Genomic DNA, 16,054 nt, shown 5'->3' with positions numbered 1-16,054 from the left:
GGATCCTTCTTTTGCCATTTTCAGCTGTGTTTGGCACATTCAAGACTTGGGAGCCTTGCATACTCCTGTCAGCTTTGTGAAGGTAGTTGGCCGATTAGAGAGAGTGGAGGTGCGGGACACGATAAGCATCTCACCTTGGAGAAGGCTTCGATAGGGGCCCACATCTGAGCACATATGGAAGAACCCACACAAAAGTGACATTTGTGCTTGCCCCAATTCTTGTCGTGGGACCTTCTAACTGAAATACCAAGAAAAGTTTCAACAAGAGCTGGTGCCATCCCAGGCGCTGAGTTGGGTCACACACCACACACAGCCACAGGAAAAGTAACCATATTCATTGCAGGGCACACAAGAGTGGTGTGTCTATTCTCACCCCATCACCTCCAAAGCCACATCAGCAACACCCCGTACTATATGTCCCAGTGATAAGTGTAGCACTGGCAGCAAGAAATCTCCTTTACTTGAGAGTGATGACATCTATGAATTAATTTTAAAACCACAGAAGCAATTTGACAGCTCAACCAGCTCATCACATTCTCTTCCCAAAGGAGACCATCTTTGCACTTCCCCCCCCACTAAAAGGCCCAGAGGAGTTTGTCATATTTGCCTCTTGGTGGATGGACGATACACATGGTCCTGCCAAGCAGTGCCAAGGTTCTGGCAAACCAGTGCCAAGAAATCAAAGCAGCACATGTTGAGGCAGTAGTAAGACAGTGGGTTGCTGGTTTTTTTTAAGATTTGCAATTTGCAATGTTGTCATCCACAGGCAGAGCACATGGAGCAGAGGGAAGGAGCCCATCAGAGGACTGTCTGCCCATCTGCCCTCCCTAGTTGTGTTTTTAGTGGTAGCCCAGGCTGTGGGACATGCTGAATGCATTTGTGGGCTAGCGGCAAAGAGATTCAAGGAAGCTCAGAAACAGCCAGCACAAGGAAATAATGAGTAGTGAGACTACAGATGCGGCAGTCCCAGATGCAATGCTAGAAAGACCAGAGGCCAAAAGCCATACCTGTGCAGTGTTCATACATCTCCCACTCCAAGGACCTGAGCCCTGCTGACCTTTACTAGCATAAGCCAGAAAAAGCAGCTTGGCATCAAACACAGCCATGTGAGACACAGCCATGTGCTGCCTGTGGGTGGGCAACAAAAGGGTCACAAGGTGAGGACAGGGCCATCTGCCAGCTAAACACCTGAAGCACTTGCCCAGGAGAGGGTTTTGTCATCTGTCATGCCTAGCAGGCAGCCCCCTGGCAGCAGTGCTCAGAAGGAAAACCTATCACTAAATGATTTCAAGACTCTGTAAATGCTGGGAAGAGGAGCTTCCTGGCCTTTTTCCTACGGATGTTTCACAGTACTGGCCAGGGGAACAAGCTGACTTAAACAATGCAAGAAGAGAGGAGCAGCTGGCAGTAAGATCAATGTGTAAGAGTTTCATACCAGTGTCTTATGTTAAGACATCTATCTGTATATGCTAAACTAAATGGGTCTGTTCTAGATTCCTGCAATATAATAACCAGATCTGAATGCTCCCTCCTCAAACTTACGCACAGACTTTCCAAGAATGTGACAACCCCTCTATTTGAATAGATTTGAGACAAGGCTTTTAAAATGGGCTACAGTCCAGACTTTGTTGACAACAGAACAACAACAAAGCCCAGCATATGAGCACTCTCACCTCAGGAATCATTTACTAAATACATCTTTATTAATAGTGATTGCACAAGTGAACAGAGCTTTCTCGATGACACAACAAGATGGGATGATATTAACTCACAGAGGTCTGGTGTGCACACATAATCCAAGCACAAGAATACCTCTGTGTATTTTTAACACCCTCTAACCTCCATTCCTAGGGAGAAAGTTTCAAGGCTAACTAAAGCTTTAATACCAGATTCACATTTAGATGGTCGAAAATTGGATCTCCAAATCCTTTGCTAGTCTTGCAAACACCTGCAAGTTCTGAATGGGATTTTCTGAAGCACTCCATGTTGGCAAAACACTGCCCCTGCAAAAGTGGTGAAAGCTTCACCTCTGCATTTTGTCAGGTCTCATTTACACTTTTAAGGGCTGTTTCTAATCATGCAGAAGGATCCCATTTTAATGAATTAAAGGAATGAAATTCTGAGTTGCCTGGGAAACATGAACAAGACAACACCCAAATATGCATCTTCCCAGTAGCCAGTGACCCCACAGCTCTCAGGAGAAACTCCACTTCTGCACCAACCACAAGTTTCATTTGCTGAAAGTGATGTCTGCAGCTTCCCTGCAACTGAACTGTTTAGGAAGATCACTGTTCCCTTATGGAGTAGCATAGCCACCTTTCTCCATGCAATATGTTTCAGGTGATCTTCTATTTGTCTTGTGAACAAGCAGGTGCAGGAATCATAGTTTCTAAATGCAGATCATGGGGAAAAATCCTTATTTGTTCAGTCTTTTGATACATTACAGAGCAACAGGCAAAATTGCAAGTAATACTGAAAAGCAGGTAACACCTTGTAGCTTCCTGATGGCCAAGAGAAGAGACAAAGTGTGCATGCCATAAAGGCTGGTAGCAGGTGGGCAGAGTGGTAAGTTCTGCCACTGTTGAGCTGATCCTGCAGCAAGGTAAGGCCACAGAGTCGTGGTTTTGAGCATCCCATCTAAAAGGTATTTGTACTTTTTCTGATGCATGTGCTGTGCAATTGCCAGTTCTGACACATGCACGAAGTGATTTGTAGAGACTTTGTGGGTTTTACTTGGAAATGTAGATAAACTGAGTACTGATTTGTGTTCCTACTATAACTTCTTTTATAAAGTAGCATTTTAACTGACCGATCTGCCTTTTAAGTATAATCATTGTGCCAGAAGTACTATTTCCAATTGTAACTAATAATCTTGGCTGTTATTTTAATATAACCAGGCTACCAGTAAAATACTTATAACCCAATTGTGCAACCCCAATTCACTTTAGGACTCAGCTGCGCACTAAGTCCTTCTCTGATCTCAGCCGAATCTGTAACTGGTAGAGTTGTATGAAGACAGAAAGCAGTAGTCAATGCCCGCTGTTACCATCATCTTCCCTCATTCCTGCAGTTGCTTCCCATCTGTACAATAGAGACCAAGCTCGAAGGCATCACCATCCCTTGGCATTATACTTGTTGTATGCTACTGTGGGAGCACTATCTACAAAGTGCTGTTCAGCCACATCTGTAACGCAGGGGTAAAGATCAGAACTGAACCCGTCACTGACACCACCAGAAATAACCACAGGAAGATCCGATCCAGGACTTGAGCTACAAATTTCCAGTCTTGGACAACCTGAGAAGGAGAGAGGGAGAACAAACAGAAACAGTAATGAGCCCAGTACTTCACTGATACTGCTATATATATTTCAGCTCCACAAATCTGTTTTTAAAATTAGAATTTTGTAGTGTCCTGTATCCTAAAACTGACATGGATCACCTTTTCAGCACCTATAGCTGTGAGTCACTCAAAACCCCAAAACAGTTTGGTAGTTTTATGCACATGGTAATCAGACTTCTTTCAGCCTGTGCAAAATCTTTTAGCTAAAAGTGCTCGAATTCCTCCAGGAGAGGTTGCTGTGCCTCTTGCATCTGTAAAGAGCAGGGACTCTCACAGCATAATACAGTTCTCCTTGAAGCAATGCGTTTTCCCAAAAACCATATTATTTATCAAGCAAGGGAAGCTACCAGGACATGTCTTAGATGAGAGCAGGAGGAAGATGCAAAGGGAAAGGCATGCAGAAAAGGTAAGAGCTTGGAAGCCATTGCTGTCAAGGAAACTGTGATCCCTCCTTGCCCTCCCTTTACCTACCTGTCTGATGAAATGCTCCTTTTTAACATGCCTGGAAATGTATCGAATGGAGTCAGATGCCTTTTCCAGAAAGGCAATAACAATTTTCTCTCCGTCTTTTGCTTGCCTGTGTTTCTGCTTCCCTGGGAGCTTTGATTTCAAGGTGGTTTCCTTTTCTTCTGTCTCTGAGAAGGAGTAACGATCTACATGGCCCTTCATGCAGAGCAGCCGAGGCAGCTTCTGGAGGAAGAGTCTTTTAACCCAGGGAGCCATGGGATGGTAAGTTGCTGAGGAGCGGTGGTGGACATTGATAACAAACACAGTCACGATGATAGAGAGGGTCACAAAAATCATGATGAACAGCAGATATTCACCAATCAGAGGGATGACTTTGGAAGAAGAAGGGATTATTTCCTCAATCACTAAAAGGAAAACAGTGAGGGAGACTAGAACTGATGTAGACAATGAAAGCTTTTCTCCCTCATCTGAAGGCAGGTAAAACACCAGGACAGTTAGAAAAGACAATCCCAGGCAAGGGATTATTAAGAAAAGAGTGTAAAACAGTGGAAGGCGTCTCAAAACAAAGGAGTAAGTGACAAATGGGTAAGAGTACAGCCCATCCTTCCTGTTGCCTTTCATACCTTTGGCGTTTAAGATCTCCCACTCCCCATTATCAAAGAAGTCTTTCCTGTCTACATTTTCATCCACTAAAATCAAGTCCACCATACTGCCATCATACGTCCATGACCCAAACTTCATGGAGCAGTTCTGCCTGTCGAAGGGGAAGAAGGTCACGTCCATCGTGCAGGAGCTCTTATAACTGGCTGGTGGTGTCCAGGTCACCGCTCCATTGTACTTCACTATGACTTTGGTCATCAGGGATCCTTCAAAACGTCCATCAGCACTGGGAGTTGGACAGGAAGAAACAGTACCGAGTTCAGGACTAAGTTTGCCCCAGTCCTAACCCCTCCCCAGCTATGCTTTCTATCCATCACCTGCAGCACAAGGGAAGCCAACATTTGTACTGCCTAAAGAAGCAACCTTCTGACAGCACTTGGAAGCTTCATGGTGCCTGACATACCTTCCCCAAGCTCTTGCCTAAGCCCAGAGCAAGCAGCCATGCTACTCACTTTTCAAATAAAACAATGTCGGGAAGCCACAGGGACTCAGAAGGGACACGGATGGCAGTGATCCCACCGTATTCCTCTGGATTCCAGGAGAGCTTGTGGTCAATCCATTCCTGTAAGAAGCCAGCAGAGTCCTCTGCCCATTCATACACAACAGCCTCATTCCTCCTCCCACCACTTGCCTCAGAGGGACTGCATTGCACAGCACAATGGGCAGAGCTTGGTGTAAGCCTGCTCAGCTGCAGAGAGGATGCCAGGCAGGCATAGCTGGGAGATGTTAATCCCCACAAGCACTGCCCTTCCAGCCACAGGTGGACCCCAGCAACCCATCCCTTTGCAGGCAAACTCAAGGCAGGCGCTCCAGGAAAGCACTTGACTCGCTTCACTCACCACCCTGCCCAGCCCACGTGAGGGTAGTCCAGAAGGAAGGAGACACTTCCCTTGATATAGCACCTCTTCTTCCCTCTGACAACCAGCCTATGGTGTCTTTGGCCGACACTGACCCCATAGAAGAGCCAGGTGGCATGGCTACTACTACCCAAGTGGCAGAGAGGTGGCCTTTAATTACTTTTCAGTGGAGACCTGGCTTTTTTCAGTGAACAGAATACAATACCTAATATCTGTACACTCTCTTTGCAAACCAAATCATTGTTCTTTCATCAGAAAGACCTGCACACTATTGCAGAAAAGATAATACAATGCTATTGTAAAGCATTTGGTTACAATCCTGAAAAGATAACACTAAAAAACCACAAAAGCATGGTGAGTCTTGTCCATTTTCATCATGCTGAACTCCAGAATAATTTTTCTCACCTCTTTTTGTTTTTCAGATGGGGAGATCCTAGCAAAGTGGCTCTAGCAACCTGGAGATTTCCACAGAGATGCAGTGGAAAAGCAGCTCTCTGATCCCTATTCATTATTGATGGGGGTTTTCACTTGCCCACAGGAACAGCAGCGAGAGGAAGCAATAGGTGTAGAATGTGGTCAATACCAAGAAGCAGAAGATGAACCACTTTCCATTAAGCTCCAGCACTAAGAGGTCCCCAGGGATGTGGGGGTCTCAGCCTTCTCTGAGCAATTTCCTGCATGACATAAGGACGAGCCAAAAAGCTATATTCTATGCTTCTTCTCCCACCATATTTTTCCCCTCTCACTTCTTCAATTCCACATGCTTTTCACACCTATGCCTACAAAGACTTATTATTTCAGTCCTTTACAGTGTGACAGCAACCCAGATCCTTAGTAGAGACCTAAACACAGACAGTGAGAACAAGCATCCTCCTCCTCCAGGTGCAGGCAAGTGATGGGGCCCAAGGTCATGGGCAGGTGGTTGGTAGATTCCTCCTAAAATCTGGCCCAAAGCACAAGCAAAGGAGGCAGTTGCCCAGGGTGGTACCATAGCAGGATTAATGGCCCCACTACCTGCACCAGAAGAGATATGGACCCACTCTCTGAACTGCCCAAATGGCTGGTGTCAGCTATCAGGCACAGCCCTTCACCCCTGGCTCCTCCTGCTGCTAAAGGAGGGATGGGAGCTGTTCAAGTGTGGCAAGAGATGAGGGGTCATTGCTGCTCTTAGCCTCAGCAGCAGGGACAGAGCACACCACCTGCAGCATGAGCTGGTGGGTATCTACCAGATGTTTCCAGCAGCCTGGGCTGTTAAGTGGGCACAGACTCACAAGTGTCCTGGACACCTCCTGTAATAGGTGTCAGGGAGCTTAGGCTGGAAACATACCTGTTATGCAAGAGGATAATCAGGGCTGACAGCAGCAGCCAACACAGTCAGCTCATAGCCTGCACTAACACAACAGAAGCAAACACCCTGTGAGCCACCTGGAGATATAATCATCCCTCTGGAGTTGAATTGGAGCAGCCCCTTGGCCTGGGTTATTTGCTGCATCTGCAATACTCTTCCCTCCCCCCTGCCTTGCAATGATTTCTCTCCCAGCTAAAGTGCTCTTTCTTGTCTGCAAGGCAAATGGTTTTGTGTCTTCTTACTAGAGCAGAAAATAGATTGTGTGCAGACTTTGAAGATGAGCAGTTTAAAATGGGAATCGCTCTATGGGCTATGCTGACACAAACTGTAGCAGCAGATGCAAAGGGCCCTTTCCTCTCTTCTCCCTTTCTTCCAAGCTGCCCCAGACCACCCACCCCCACCCAGCCCCCAGCATTACTCTCCTCTTCCTGTCTCTGGGCTGTCACTCAAGTGCTTAACCCACAGCAAGCTGACCAAGAAACACTGGACCCAGAAACACTGGACCCAGATTCTTGACACTTGCTAGTAGACTCCATAGCTTGCTTGAACCCAGATACTTTCCCAGTAACCACTAAAAGCTCCTTTGCACCTTGTGTGTCTGCCTGCATGCACATCATCAAGTCCCACCATCTTGAGCATGTGGATATTTGAAATTAAAAAAAAAAAAAAAAGAAACCCCTTGGATTTAAGCTTTGCTCACCTAAGAAAAGCCAGGCTTTTGCAGAGAAATTATGACTGTGATTCCGCCTCAACCTCATACACCCCAGGGTGAGGACCAGACTCCCCTTACCTCCCCACCTCCTGCAGAAGGACAGGGTCTGTGTCATTAGAGAGTTCAGGTTTGTTTAATGTTTTTCACTACCCAAAAGAAAAAGTTATTTTAATGCTGTTTAGTTTTATGGACCTTTTCCTAGCTGTTGTGCTTATGCACTCTAATAATCCCCCAAGCATTGGATTGCACATGGGACCAGTTCACGCTGAGCCTACAGGAATACATGATTCCCAAAGCAGGATACCTGGGTCAGGCCACAAGTATTAAGTGCTCACCTCCTGGGGGCATCTGCATGTGTGAAAATCAGAACCTGTGTCTCACTTATTTTCTGCTCCCTTTGCATTTCATTTGGGCCTTGATGTTCTCTGCCCCTCAGAGAAGCAGTATTAGAAATGGTAACAAGAAGTGAGAGCCCTGCTCAACAATTCTGAAAATCACAGTGCTGAGTTACCCCAGAGAGTTGCCCTGGATAAAATCTGAGCAGAGTTTCTGAGGGCCTCCAGAGAAATCAGCATGTCTACAGTACAGACTCCTGGGTAGGTCCTTCTTTTAGCCACAGCATGAGGCTGAAGGATCAGATAAAGTAGTTTCCCCCTCATCCTCCCCCACACCCCAGACGCAGTGAGTGGATGGTGGCATGTCCCTACCTCCTGCAGCATGTTTGGAGTAACTTGCAGCAGAACCTGATTTCCCACAGCAAGAGTGGTGACACAGACTCCAAGCTATGACTCTGGGAAGGCCAATGCTGCGATTCAAAGAGGGTGCTCAGCATGGAAGGTCTAACCCTAAATGTCCCCACACACGTTCATGCAGCAATGGAGAAAGGATCAGTAGGTGTCTGTCTGTATTAGTGTCTCAGGCCTAATGCTTTTGAGCAGCCTGGACTTGCATTTGACCTGCTAATGTGAGCCAGAATTTCAGGTCCCTGTCTTCTGCAGTCACTGTAACCTGGGTGAAGATGTCACCCAGCCTGGGGGATGAAGGCTGCTCTAGGGCACAGGAGACTTTGCTGTCCTGGATGGACCAAGCAGCCAAGTCTTCCCTGAGAAGGAGGAGATGGTCAGACCCAGGAATATTCTGTCAAAGGCTGCAAAAGGCTGTAAAATCTTTTGGGGGACACTTGCAGGAACAGAGAGAATGAGGAAGGTGAAGTGGGTTGATTCCATACCTGCAGACTGCAGGACTTGGACCTGCCGGGGGAGGTTGGTCATGCAGCCTGCAAGGAGACAGGGTGGGAATGGGAGAAGATAGACAGAGGGTAAGGGGTTACCCTTGTAGGAAGGCTCTGGTGTCTGCCCAAGTGGCTACGGGGAGTAAGGAAGCCAAGATCTGGCCCCGTGCACATGAGGGGCTCTGCAATTGCAGCTGAAGGTAGGGAAAATGCAACACTGCAGCTCTTTCAGGGCAGGCTCTCCGCAGTTGGATTCAGATCAGCAGTAAATTTCCCCAGCAAAAGGGGAAATTCCTGTCTTCCCTGCGCTGAGGGGAAGTCTGAGCTTCTCCCTCTTCAAGGGAGAGACCATATTTGCATATAATGTCCATATGGCCTTTAGGGGTCATGCACCACCCAGAAGCTCACACTCACTGCAGCACTACAGGTAGCAGACTGAGAACAAAAACTGAGCCACATTGCTCCTCCACCAGCCCAGCAACCCCTAGGAACCACTTCCCATGGCATCATTTCAAGTACGGCTTGGGTTTTATGTCCCCTGCATAGGATCAGCTGACATGTTTATAGATACTCATATGGCTGAGAGACTTAAAATAATTGTCACAAGGTCAATAAATTGGTGCAGTGTAATCTAAACGAAATGCAGTGTTCTTCAGCAGTGAAGAGAAAGGAGACCTAACAGTTCAACTTCCACCTTTCCCCCATTTGTATAAATTATTGTCACTTCAAGAAGCAATTATGTTACAGAGATCTGATTGATTTGCTACAGATTTTAACTGGGCAAAGGGTGGGGGTGAGTGAGTGGGATGTAACATGCTGGCCTTTTCTTTCTCTTTACTCATGCTGAAGAAGAAATCTATCCGAGGCACCACTCTTAACTCCAGCAAGAGAGACAGTACTTGCGTGACCTCTAAGTCTGAGACAGGATAGTCCCTCAGGGCACACACAGCATCCCAGGGACGGCCACTGCAGTATTAGGGGATGTTGCTTCCCTGAAATACAGCTGGCTTGAGTGCACACCTGGGGTGCAGGCCAGGAGAAGAGGGTACCCTGTTTCCTAAAGGCCCATCTGCCTGCCTTTCTGCCCCTTTATGCATTTGCTGAATTGAGAGGAGTAAAATAAAAACGACAGGCAAGGTAAAATGTGCTGCTTTTGTCTGGCCACTCGGCGTCACAAAAGGGGATGGATGGCTTGGTGTGCTGGGATGGCCGCTCAGCTCAGCAGCCCTGCACTGAAAGGGGAGGTCTGATTCACTCTAATTTACCTGCTTCAGCCACACGTTCGTTGTCATCAGTTGATTCTTCTCATCCTAGGGTGACACAAAGTAGAGAGGATTGCAATACCAAAACAGGCAGCAGAAACAGCCCCTATGCCTGCTGAGTCCAGCCCTGTGCCAAGCAGAGGAGATCCCTATGGTCCTGTTTCCCCATGGGCCTGGTCTCTTCAGTCACTATTGGGGGAAGTGAACTGACTTTCTAGGTGCTGTGCCTGCTCTCCCTGGGAGTTCCTGAGGCTGGAAAACTGAGGTCTGGCATTTCACAGCAGCCTGAAGGAATCAGATCTCAAAGAGCTGGGAAGGCAGCAGGGCTCAGCCACTGAGTGGGGTCAGGACACACATGGCTGTGGGCTCACAGGATGGCTCATCTCCCCACAGTGCTTAGCCCAAAGTGAGTTTGGAAAGACACAAGCTGAAACATTGTCCTGCATATGTAAATAAAGCACAAAATTAGAGTCTGCCTTCCATGGCACACAGGGATGCTGCCAGGGACTGGAGGATGTGAGGAGCACACCATTGTGTGGGTACCTCTGGGCGCTGTGCAAACTCCACTGTGCATTGCAGTGATGGAGGAGAAAGGGAAGGGAAACTTTTCATGTGGGCAAAAACATGGAATTGTGTGTTTTGCCTCTGGCGTCTTATCTGAGTGGCCAGCTGGGTCAAGATATGAGCTGCCTTTGGCCTGGATACAAACTTGCTTAGAGTGAGCAATGTCCAACAAGCTCTACCCTTCCTCACCCCTGTCCTGTAGCTGCCCCGACATTAAATTGCAAACATAGGCACCAGGGACTGTCTGGCATGGACTGTTTGATTAACACCTGATGCAATGAGGCCTTATTCCCCGAGAGCAGCAGGGAAAAAAAGACTTTCAGATTTGCTGCAAAACAAACAAGTCTTACAGCCCATGCTGTGTGTGAGCAGGAGGTCATATTACCAGCACCGCATCATACTCAGTATATTGTTGCCTGACCATCACTTTGCATTTCATGCGTCAGGACGCAAAAGCCAATGGCATCACCAGCTCTCCCAGGTGGATGCACAACTGTCTGTAAAAGAAGGAATGATTTACCAAGCTCAGCACAACACTTACCACATCCACAAGCTGTGATATCTTTAATCCAAAAAGGACTTTGATGGTGTCATTGGAGTTTTCCACGGGGCGGACCCATTTCTGATAGCCTTGAAATAAGTGCTTGAGGAGCACATCCTCATTTTCAGCGATTGAACTGAAGGCAGCCACATCTGGAAGAGAGCAACAGAGAGTGGGAGCATGCCAGAAAGCAGATGTGGAGAACAGCATGACCTGAAGAAGGGAGGCAGAGTGATGATGTGAGACAAATTCACCTCAGGGCAGCTATTGTCAGTAAAATCTGTAGGAATTCAGATGCACAGACTCTCAGCAGACCCAGGGTGAGGGGAGAGAGGGGAAGGCAAGACAGCCCAAGCCCAACTCATGCACAAAAAAAATCATCAGACCAGAGCAGTGATGACTTTGTACTAGGTTTCTGTTTTGTGTGGCCTTTTTGTCTTGCATCAACGTACTTGCCCAGTCTTTCTTGTTTATTATTCTGTAGAAGATCTGCAGGCTTAGAGCATCAGGTGCTCTCTTTCATTCGAGTAGTAAATATCCAGCCTGATAAATGCCACCCTGAGAAAGAGTTCTCTTTTTTCAGATACCTGTGGTGTACCACAGAGAGCTGGGGCTACAGGGGAAATCTGGTCACTGTGGGGCAATCCCTGGCTAGCTGTCTTGCAGCTAGAAACAGCAGCAATATACTATAGGCATTGCAGGGCCCAGGGATTTCACTTGCACTTGGTTGGTTTCTATGGCCTCTCTAGGACAGAGGCCGCCCTGCACGAGGATCAGGGTGGTGGGATTTCCTCACTGGAAGCTACAGGGCTGTAAGCCGGATCTGAGGGAGCCTCATGCAACACTTGGAAATGACTCCTCCTTCTGGGGTTAACCAGGGGATAGTAGCATATCGTTGAGAAAACTGAATTCTCCCAGCTGGGGGGTGGGTTGGGTGGGCAACACCACTATTGGAGCAAAAGGAGCTCATCTGGCCACAGGAGGAGCTGGGTGATGCAGCCAGGGCCAGGTCTGTATGCAACCAAGCACAGAACCATCATGGTCTGTACCTGCAAGGCTTGGGACTCCCCTGGTCCCTGCCATCATGCTTCCCCCGCTGCCGCTACCATGAAAGGGGAAGGGCAGTTGAGACCCTCCATCCTTTCCCAATACCAGCCCCACTCTCCGTGATGCTGAGGTCCTGACACGACCTCCAACTCTTCCCTTGTGCACACACACAACACCCGAGGATGAGAAGGATTTCACCTCTCTTCAAAGGCACCATGGAGGAAAATGACCTTGTGATGATTGGCCCTGTGCCACGGGTGTCACGGCCAACACTGCTGTCCTCAAAGCGCACTGCTTGGGGCCCACCTTGTCCCCTCACCACCCATGCCCTGCCAGCCCCAGTGTGAGCAGGACACCTGTGCCTGCACTGCCAGGCATTAGGTGCAGGAGGGGTCTGCAGACAGAGGGTCGTGGCCAAGGGATAGCGCGAGGACCAGGCGATGGGAGAGCCTTGGCAGGGGGGCACAGCTGAGGGGCTCACACATGCTGTGCAGAAAACATCAGAGGTAAGGCAGCCCCCAACAGAGTCCCTGTGCCATGGGGAGAGAGGAAAGGGCATCCAAGCTCAGCAGTCCCTCCAGACAGAAAACTGGAGGCAGAGGGTAACACTCTGCCATGTGCATGGAGGAAAGGTCGTGACCACAGACCACTGTCCCAGTCCATGTCCTCTTCCCCCAGCAGCTGCTGCCCATCTCCTGGGCAAGACAGGCCGTACAGCCTCCTCTGCCTTGGTGGGGTCTGTGTGAGGCCATAGGTAGGGGGAGACCTGGCAGCAGCACAGCTGAAGGACTGCCTGAAGCAAAAACTTACTCCAAGACCAGAGCTTCGTATTGGACAAAATCATTCCCTAATGCAGTCTGGATTCTCTCAGGATAGCACAAAATCCAAGTGGCACTGTCATCCCCCACTTCCAGCCACAGCAAATGCCCATTCCTCTTTGAGAAGCTGTAAACTCTGAAGCCTCATGGTTGCTGTTCACAGGGTAACAATTACTTTACTGTCAGATATTCTAGCACAGGCTGTGCTTGTCCTCTATTGTTGGATGTGCAGTGGTGGTGGGGTTACCAGACCCTGGGGAGGTGGAGGCCAGCTGGTCAAAGGGAGCTTTCACACTCCTTTCCACCTGCTCTGCACCGTAGCCAGGGACGGGCTCATGCAGCTGTCAATACAGTTTGTAGCACCCTCTGTGGCCACCCTGTGTCTTGCTGCTTTGTCACAAGCCTTTGAGGTCTGCTGTTACCAACTGGGAAACAACAAATGCCCCATCTGCTTGCTCCAGGGTTTATTTTCATGCCAGGGCTAACCCCTAGCTCCACACAGCAAATGGGGGACATCTGTCCTAGTAAACTGTATTGCCTGCCCAAACATGCCAGACAGGCATTGCATCCACATCCAGAGGAAGAGAAAGAAAGAATGTATTTTTCTCAGCTCACTACTGACAACCTCAGAGATCCAATCGCCTGACACACAAGAGTCTCTGCAGAGACCCCAGCTCCCAGCCCTTTTCCTTTAGGAGGTTCATAAATATGCATGGCGGTTAATCACAGGAAATTCAAGAGGAAAGCTATTAAATAGAAAAAATCCACAACCGCAAAACATGCAGGATCAAAACCAGCTTTGTCTTAATGCTGGAATACATTGCTTTGGGTTTATTTGAGTATAACTCCCCGCACACGCACACACACGCGACCAGAAACCTCACGGGCATGGCATTCATGGCTGTGTATGAACTCCCTCATAGGAGAATAGTGCTGTTTCACAGCCCATGCCTCACGTGAAGTCCAAGGGCCCTAATGCTCTGAGAGGGTATAGCAGAGAGGTGGTAAAACTGGTTTTGGAGCTCGATGTGTTGATTCTTAGCTGCTGGGGAAGCCACAGAAAAGAGTGAAAAAGACTTGAGAAGTCTCACAAAGAAAGCCAGAAGGAACAAGATTGGTGCCATTATAAAACAGCCTCAGTACTTGCAGGAGGTCAGTTTAAAAGCAGAAGTTTTTAATGAGAAGGAAGACATATCAAGCAGGAAAAATAGCCTAACAGCTCATTTGATCAAGCCCTGTCTGATAATTAAGTTAGATAAAACCATGGAGAAAACACTGAACAAAGTAGCACTGCCTTTGAAAAAACAGAGAAGTGGCTGTAGGACAGATGCATCCCTGAATTTACCATATGGTGCACAGAAAAGGCAAAAGTTGGAGAGCTCCCTGGCAGGCTACCGCGCGTACAAGTAACTGAGCACTGTTTGCCATCTCGCCTCTCCCCCAGGTTCCTGTTTCTCTCTGCAGTCCTTGCCTGGAGCAGTTCCCCGCACCTGCAAGAGCAGGAGTGTGGCTGGGGCAAGAGAATCTGCTACACAAACATGCGAAACACCCCAAGAAATACAGACAGGACACTTAGCCTTTCATCAGCTCACCTGAGGCATTTAAGTTTTCCTCCTGGTGATGGAGATTCTCCGGTAACTCCCCTTAGCAGAGCAAGTCAAGCTTAGCATTTTTTTGTTGGCTTCTACCCAGCGACCACCCCCCCCAGCAGTTATTAAAATCTTACTGCCAAACTGGCTGTGGGTGCAATACAAAGGCAGCCACTGATGCAACCCTATTTTGCTAGTCAGACAGTGTTAAGAAGGGGACCAAGGGAAGACAGCACCTACCTTGTCCCAGCAAGCAGCAGCTAACTGGCCAGCAGAAAAAAATATGTTGACCATCTGCAGCTCAGCTTGGAAGAAGAAGAAATTGCACTTACCTGAGTGGCTCAGACACAGCACAAAGAGCACTAGGCAAAGCATGGGCATCACCGTGGCTTTTCCTTTAAATCTGATCTTTTTTTTTCATAAGCAAATCAGTCTCATCCTAATAGGGGACTAAAACAATCTAGTTAAAAATCAAGGCAGACAATTGAGTCTGCAAGGCAAGACAGCACCTTTCAGCCTTATCTTGCCTCATTATGACGCTCGGTAAAACACACTTCATTGATTTTCAGTCAGCTGTCATAGCCCGTAAGCCTAAAACAGGGCTCTGGGTCCTAAACTCTGACTGATTTGTTTGTGGCGGTATTTGGGTGGCTGTAGCCACTGTAGTCTAGGAGTAGAAGTGAGGCAAGGTTTTTAAGGAGGAGAAATGTCTTTTATTATGCTGCTGGTTACAGCTGGGGAAAAAAACAGGCTGCAGATCAGACCCAAAGATAGATCACATGCCTGAAAGATTGTCTGTTTGCTCCAGGTGTACCAGTTGGTCTAATAAAAGAGGCAGCCTCCCTACAGACCTAAATTAGCTTATTCATCTTTCATACTACACCTGATGTTTTACAGCTATGAAATGGATTTTGGATTTTTTTTTTATTTTGAGGAAAAAATCCAGCAAGATATAGGTGGGAAAACAGGGATGATTTCTAAATTTATATCTCATCACTCATACACAAAACATCTCAGACAACAGCACAGAAATGCTTGCACAATACTATCTATTGGCACAGCTTAATAGCATATGTTGCCCTAGGGCCTTGTGTTTAGCAATGAGAGTGGTGGGGCCTTTGATTATTTAGCCAGTTCCTCTGTAGGTGTCACTGATCCCCAGCAACACCTTGGACAGGGCTCCTTTCAGAAGCCACCAGAAATTGCTGATATCAAAAGGGACAAGGGTTCCTCTTTTCCTGTCCCCTGGCCACTAGTCTGCCAAGGGATCTCAGAATCTTCTCAGTTTTCTTCCCAAATGAAAGTCACTTTGCCATCTCTCTACAGAAGAGCTTTTTCCCTGAAGTTCTGAAGTTCAAGGAAGAGTGGTGCAAAATTCTTTTAGTTTGTACCCAGACCTCAAACTCTTCCTTCTTTGATTTATTCTTTCTGGCTATTTAATTGCCTGCTGACTTTTGTATGGGAAGCCTGTTTTTTTCAGCAACAGCTGGGCCCATTTCTTGCAGTGGCCCAGATTTTGGTACAGTCATAAGCTATGTGATTCAGATTTGCCTTATCTAAGGTCCTCACAGAGGATTGATAACTGGCAGCTGTAACCTTATCAGATTATTCAGCTTC

General features: G+C 47.6%; 1 protein-coding gene across 6 annotated transcripts; it reads right to left on the bottom strand.

The window, feature by feature from the left end:
- Positions 1 to 1,681: 1,681 nt before the first annotated feature.
- On the bottom strand, positions 1,682 to 15,117 carry CHRNB3 (cholinergic receptor nicotinic beta 3 subunit). Of its 6 annotated transcripts, XM_069777433.1 has the most exons (7): positions 14,770 to 15,116; positions 10,984 to 11,135; positions 9,882 to 9,926; positions 4,921 to 5,030; positions 4,165 to 4,694; positions 3,812 to 4,077; positions 1,682 to 3,295 (listed from the first exon to the last, which is right to left on the bottom strand). In XM_069777433.1, the coding sequence occupies exons 1-7, from the start codon at positions 14,816 to 14,818 to the stop codon at positions 3,161 to 3,163; spliced, it is 1,287 nt and encodes a 428-aa protein (XP_069633534.1). In that variant the 5' UTR covers positions 14,819 to 15,116; the 3' UTR covers positions 1,682 to 3,160. The 6 variants fall into 6 exon arrangements, with proteins under 6 accessions (XP_069633534.1, XP_069633537.1, XP_009920451.2 ...); XM_069777436.1 differs by lacking the exon at positions 3,812 to 4,077; XM_009922149.2 differs by having other exon boundaries at positions 3,812 to 4,694; positions 14,770 to 15,115.
- Between the last annotated feature and the right edge of the window lie 937 nt (positions 15,118 to 16,054).

This window comes from Haliaeetus albicilla, chromosome Z, assembly GCF_947461875.1.
Source record: "Haliaeetus albicilla chromosome Z, bHalAlb1.1, whole genome shotgun sequence".
Taxonomy (NCBI): Eukaryota; Metazoa; Chordata; class Aves; order Accipitriformes; family Accipitridae; genus Haliaeetus; species Haliaeetus albicilla.
The sequence above is the reverse complement of the archived record's forward strand: the minus strand, read 5'-3'. Positions and strand labels throughout refer to the sequence as shown.

Coding starts and splice junctions, on each gene's coding strand:
- CHRNB3 (XM_009922149.2), bottom strand. CDS start 14,818: ATGCCCATGCTTTGCCTAGTGCTCTTTGTGCTGTGTCTGAGCCACTCA. Junction 9,927..10,983: donor TATCACAGCTTGTGGATGTG/GTAAGTGTTGTG, acceptor GTGTCACCCTAG/GATGAGAAGAATCAACTGAT. Junction 4,695..4,920: donor GACATTGTTTTATTTGAAAA/GTGAGTAGCATG, acceptor TCCAACTCCCAG/TGCTGATGGACGTTTTGAAG.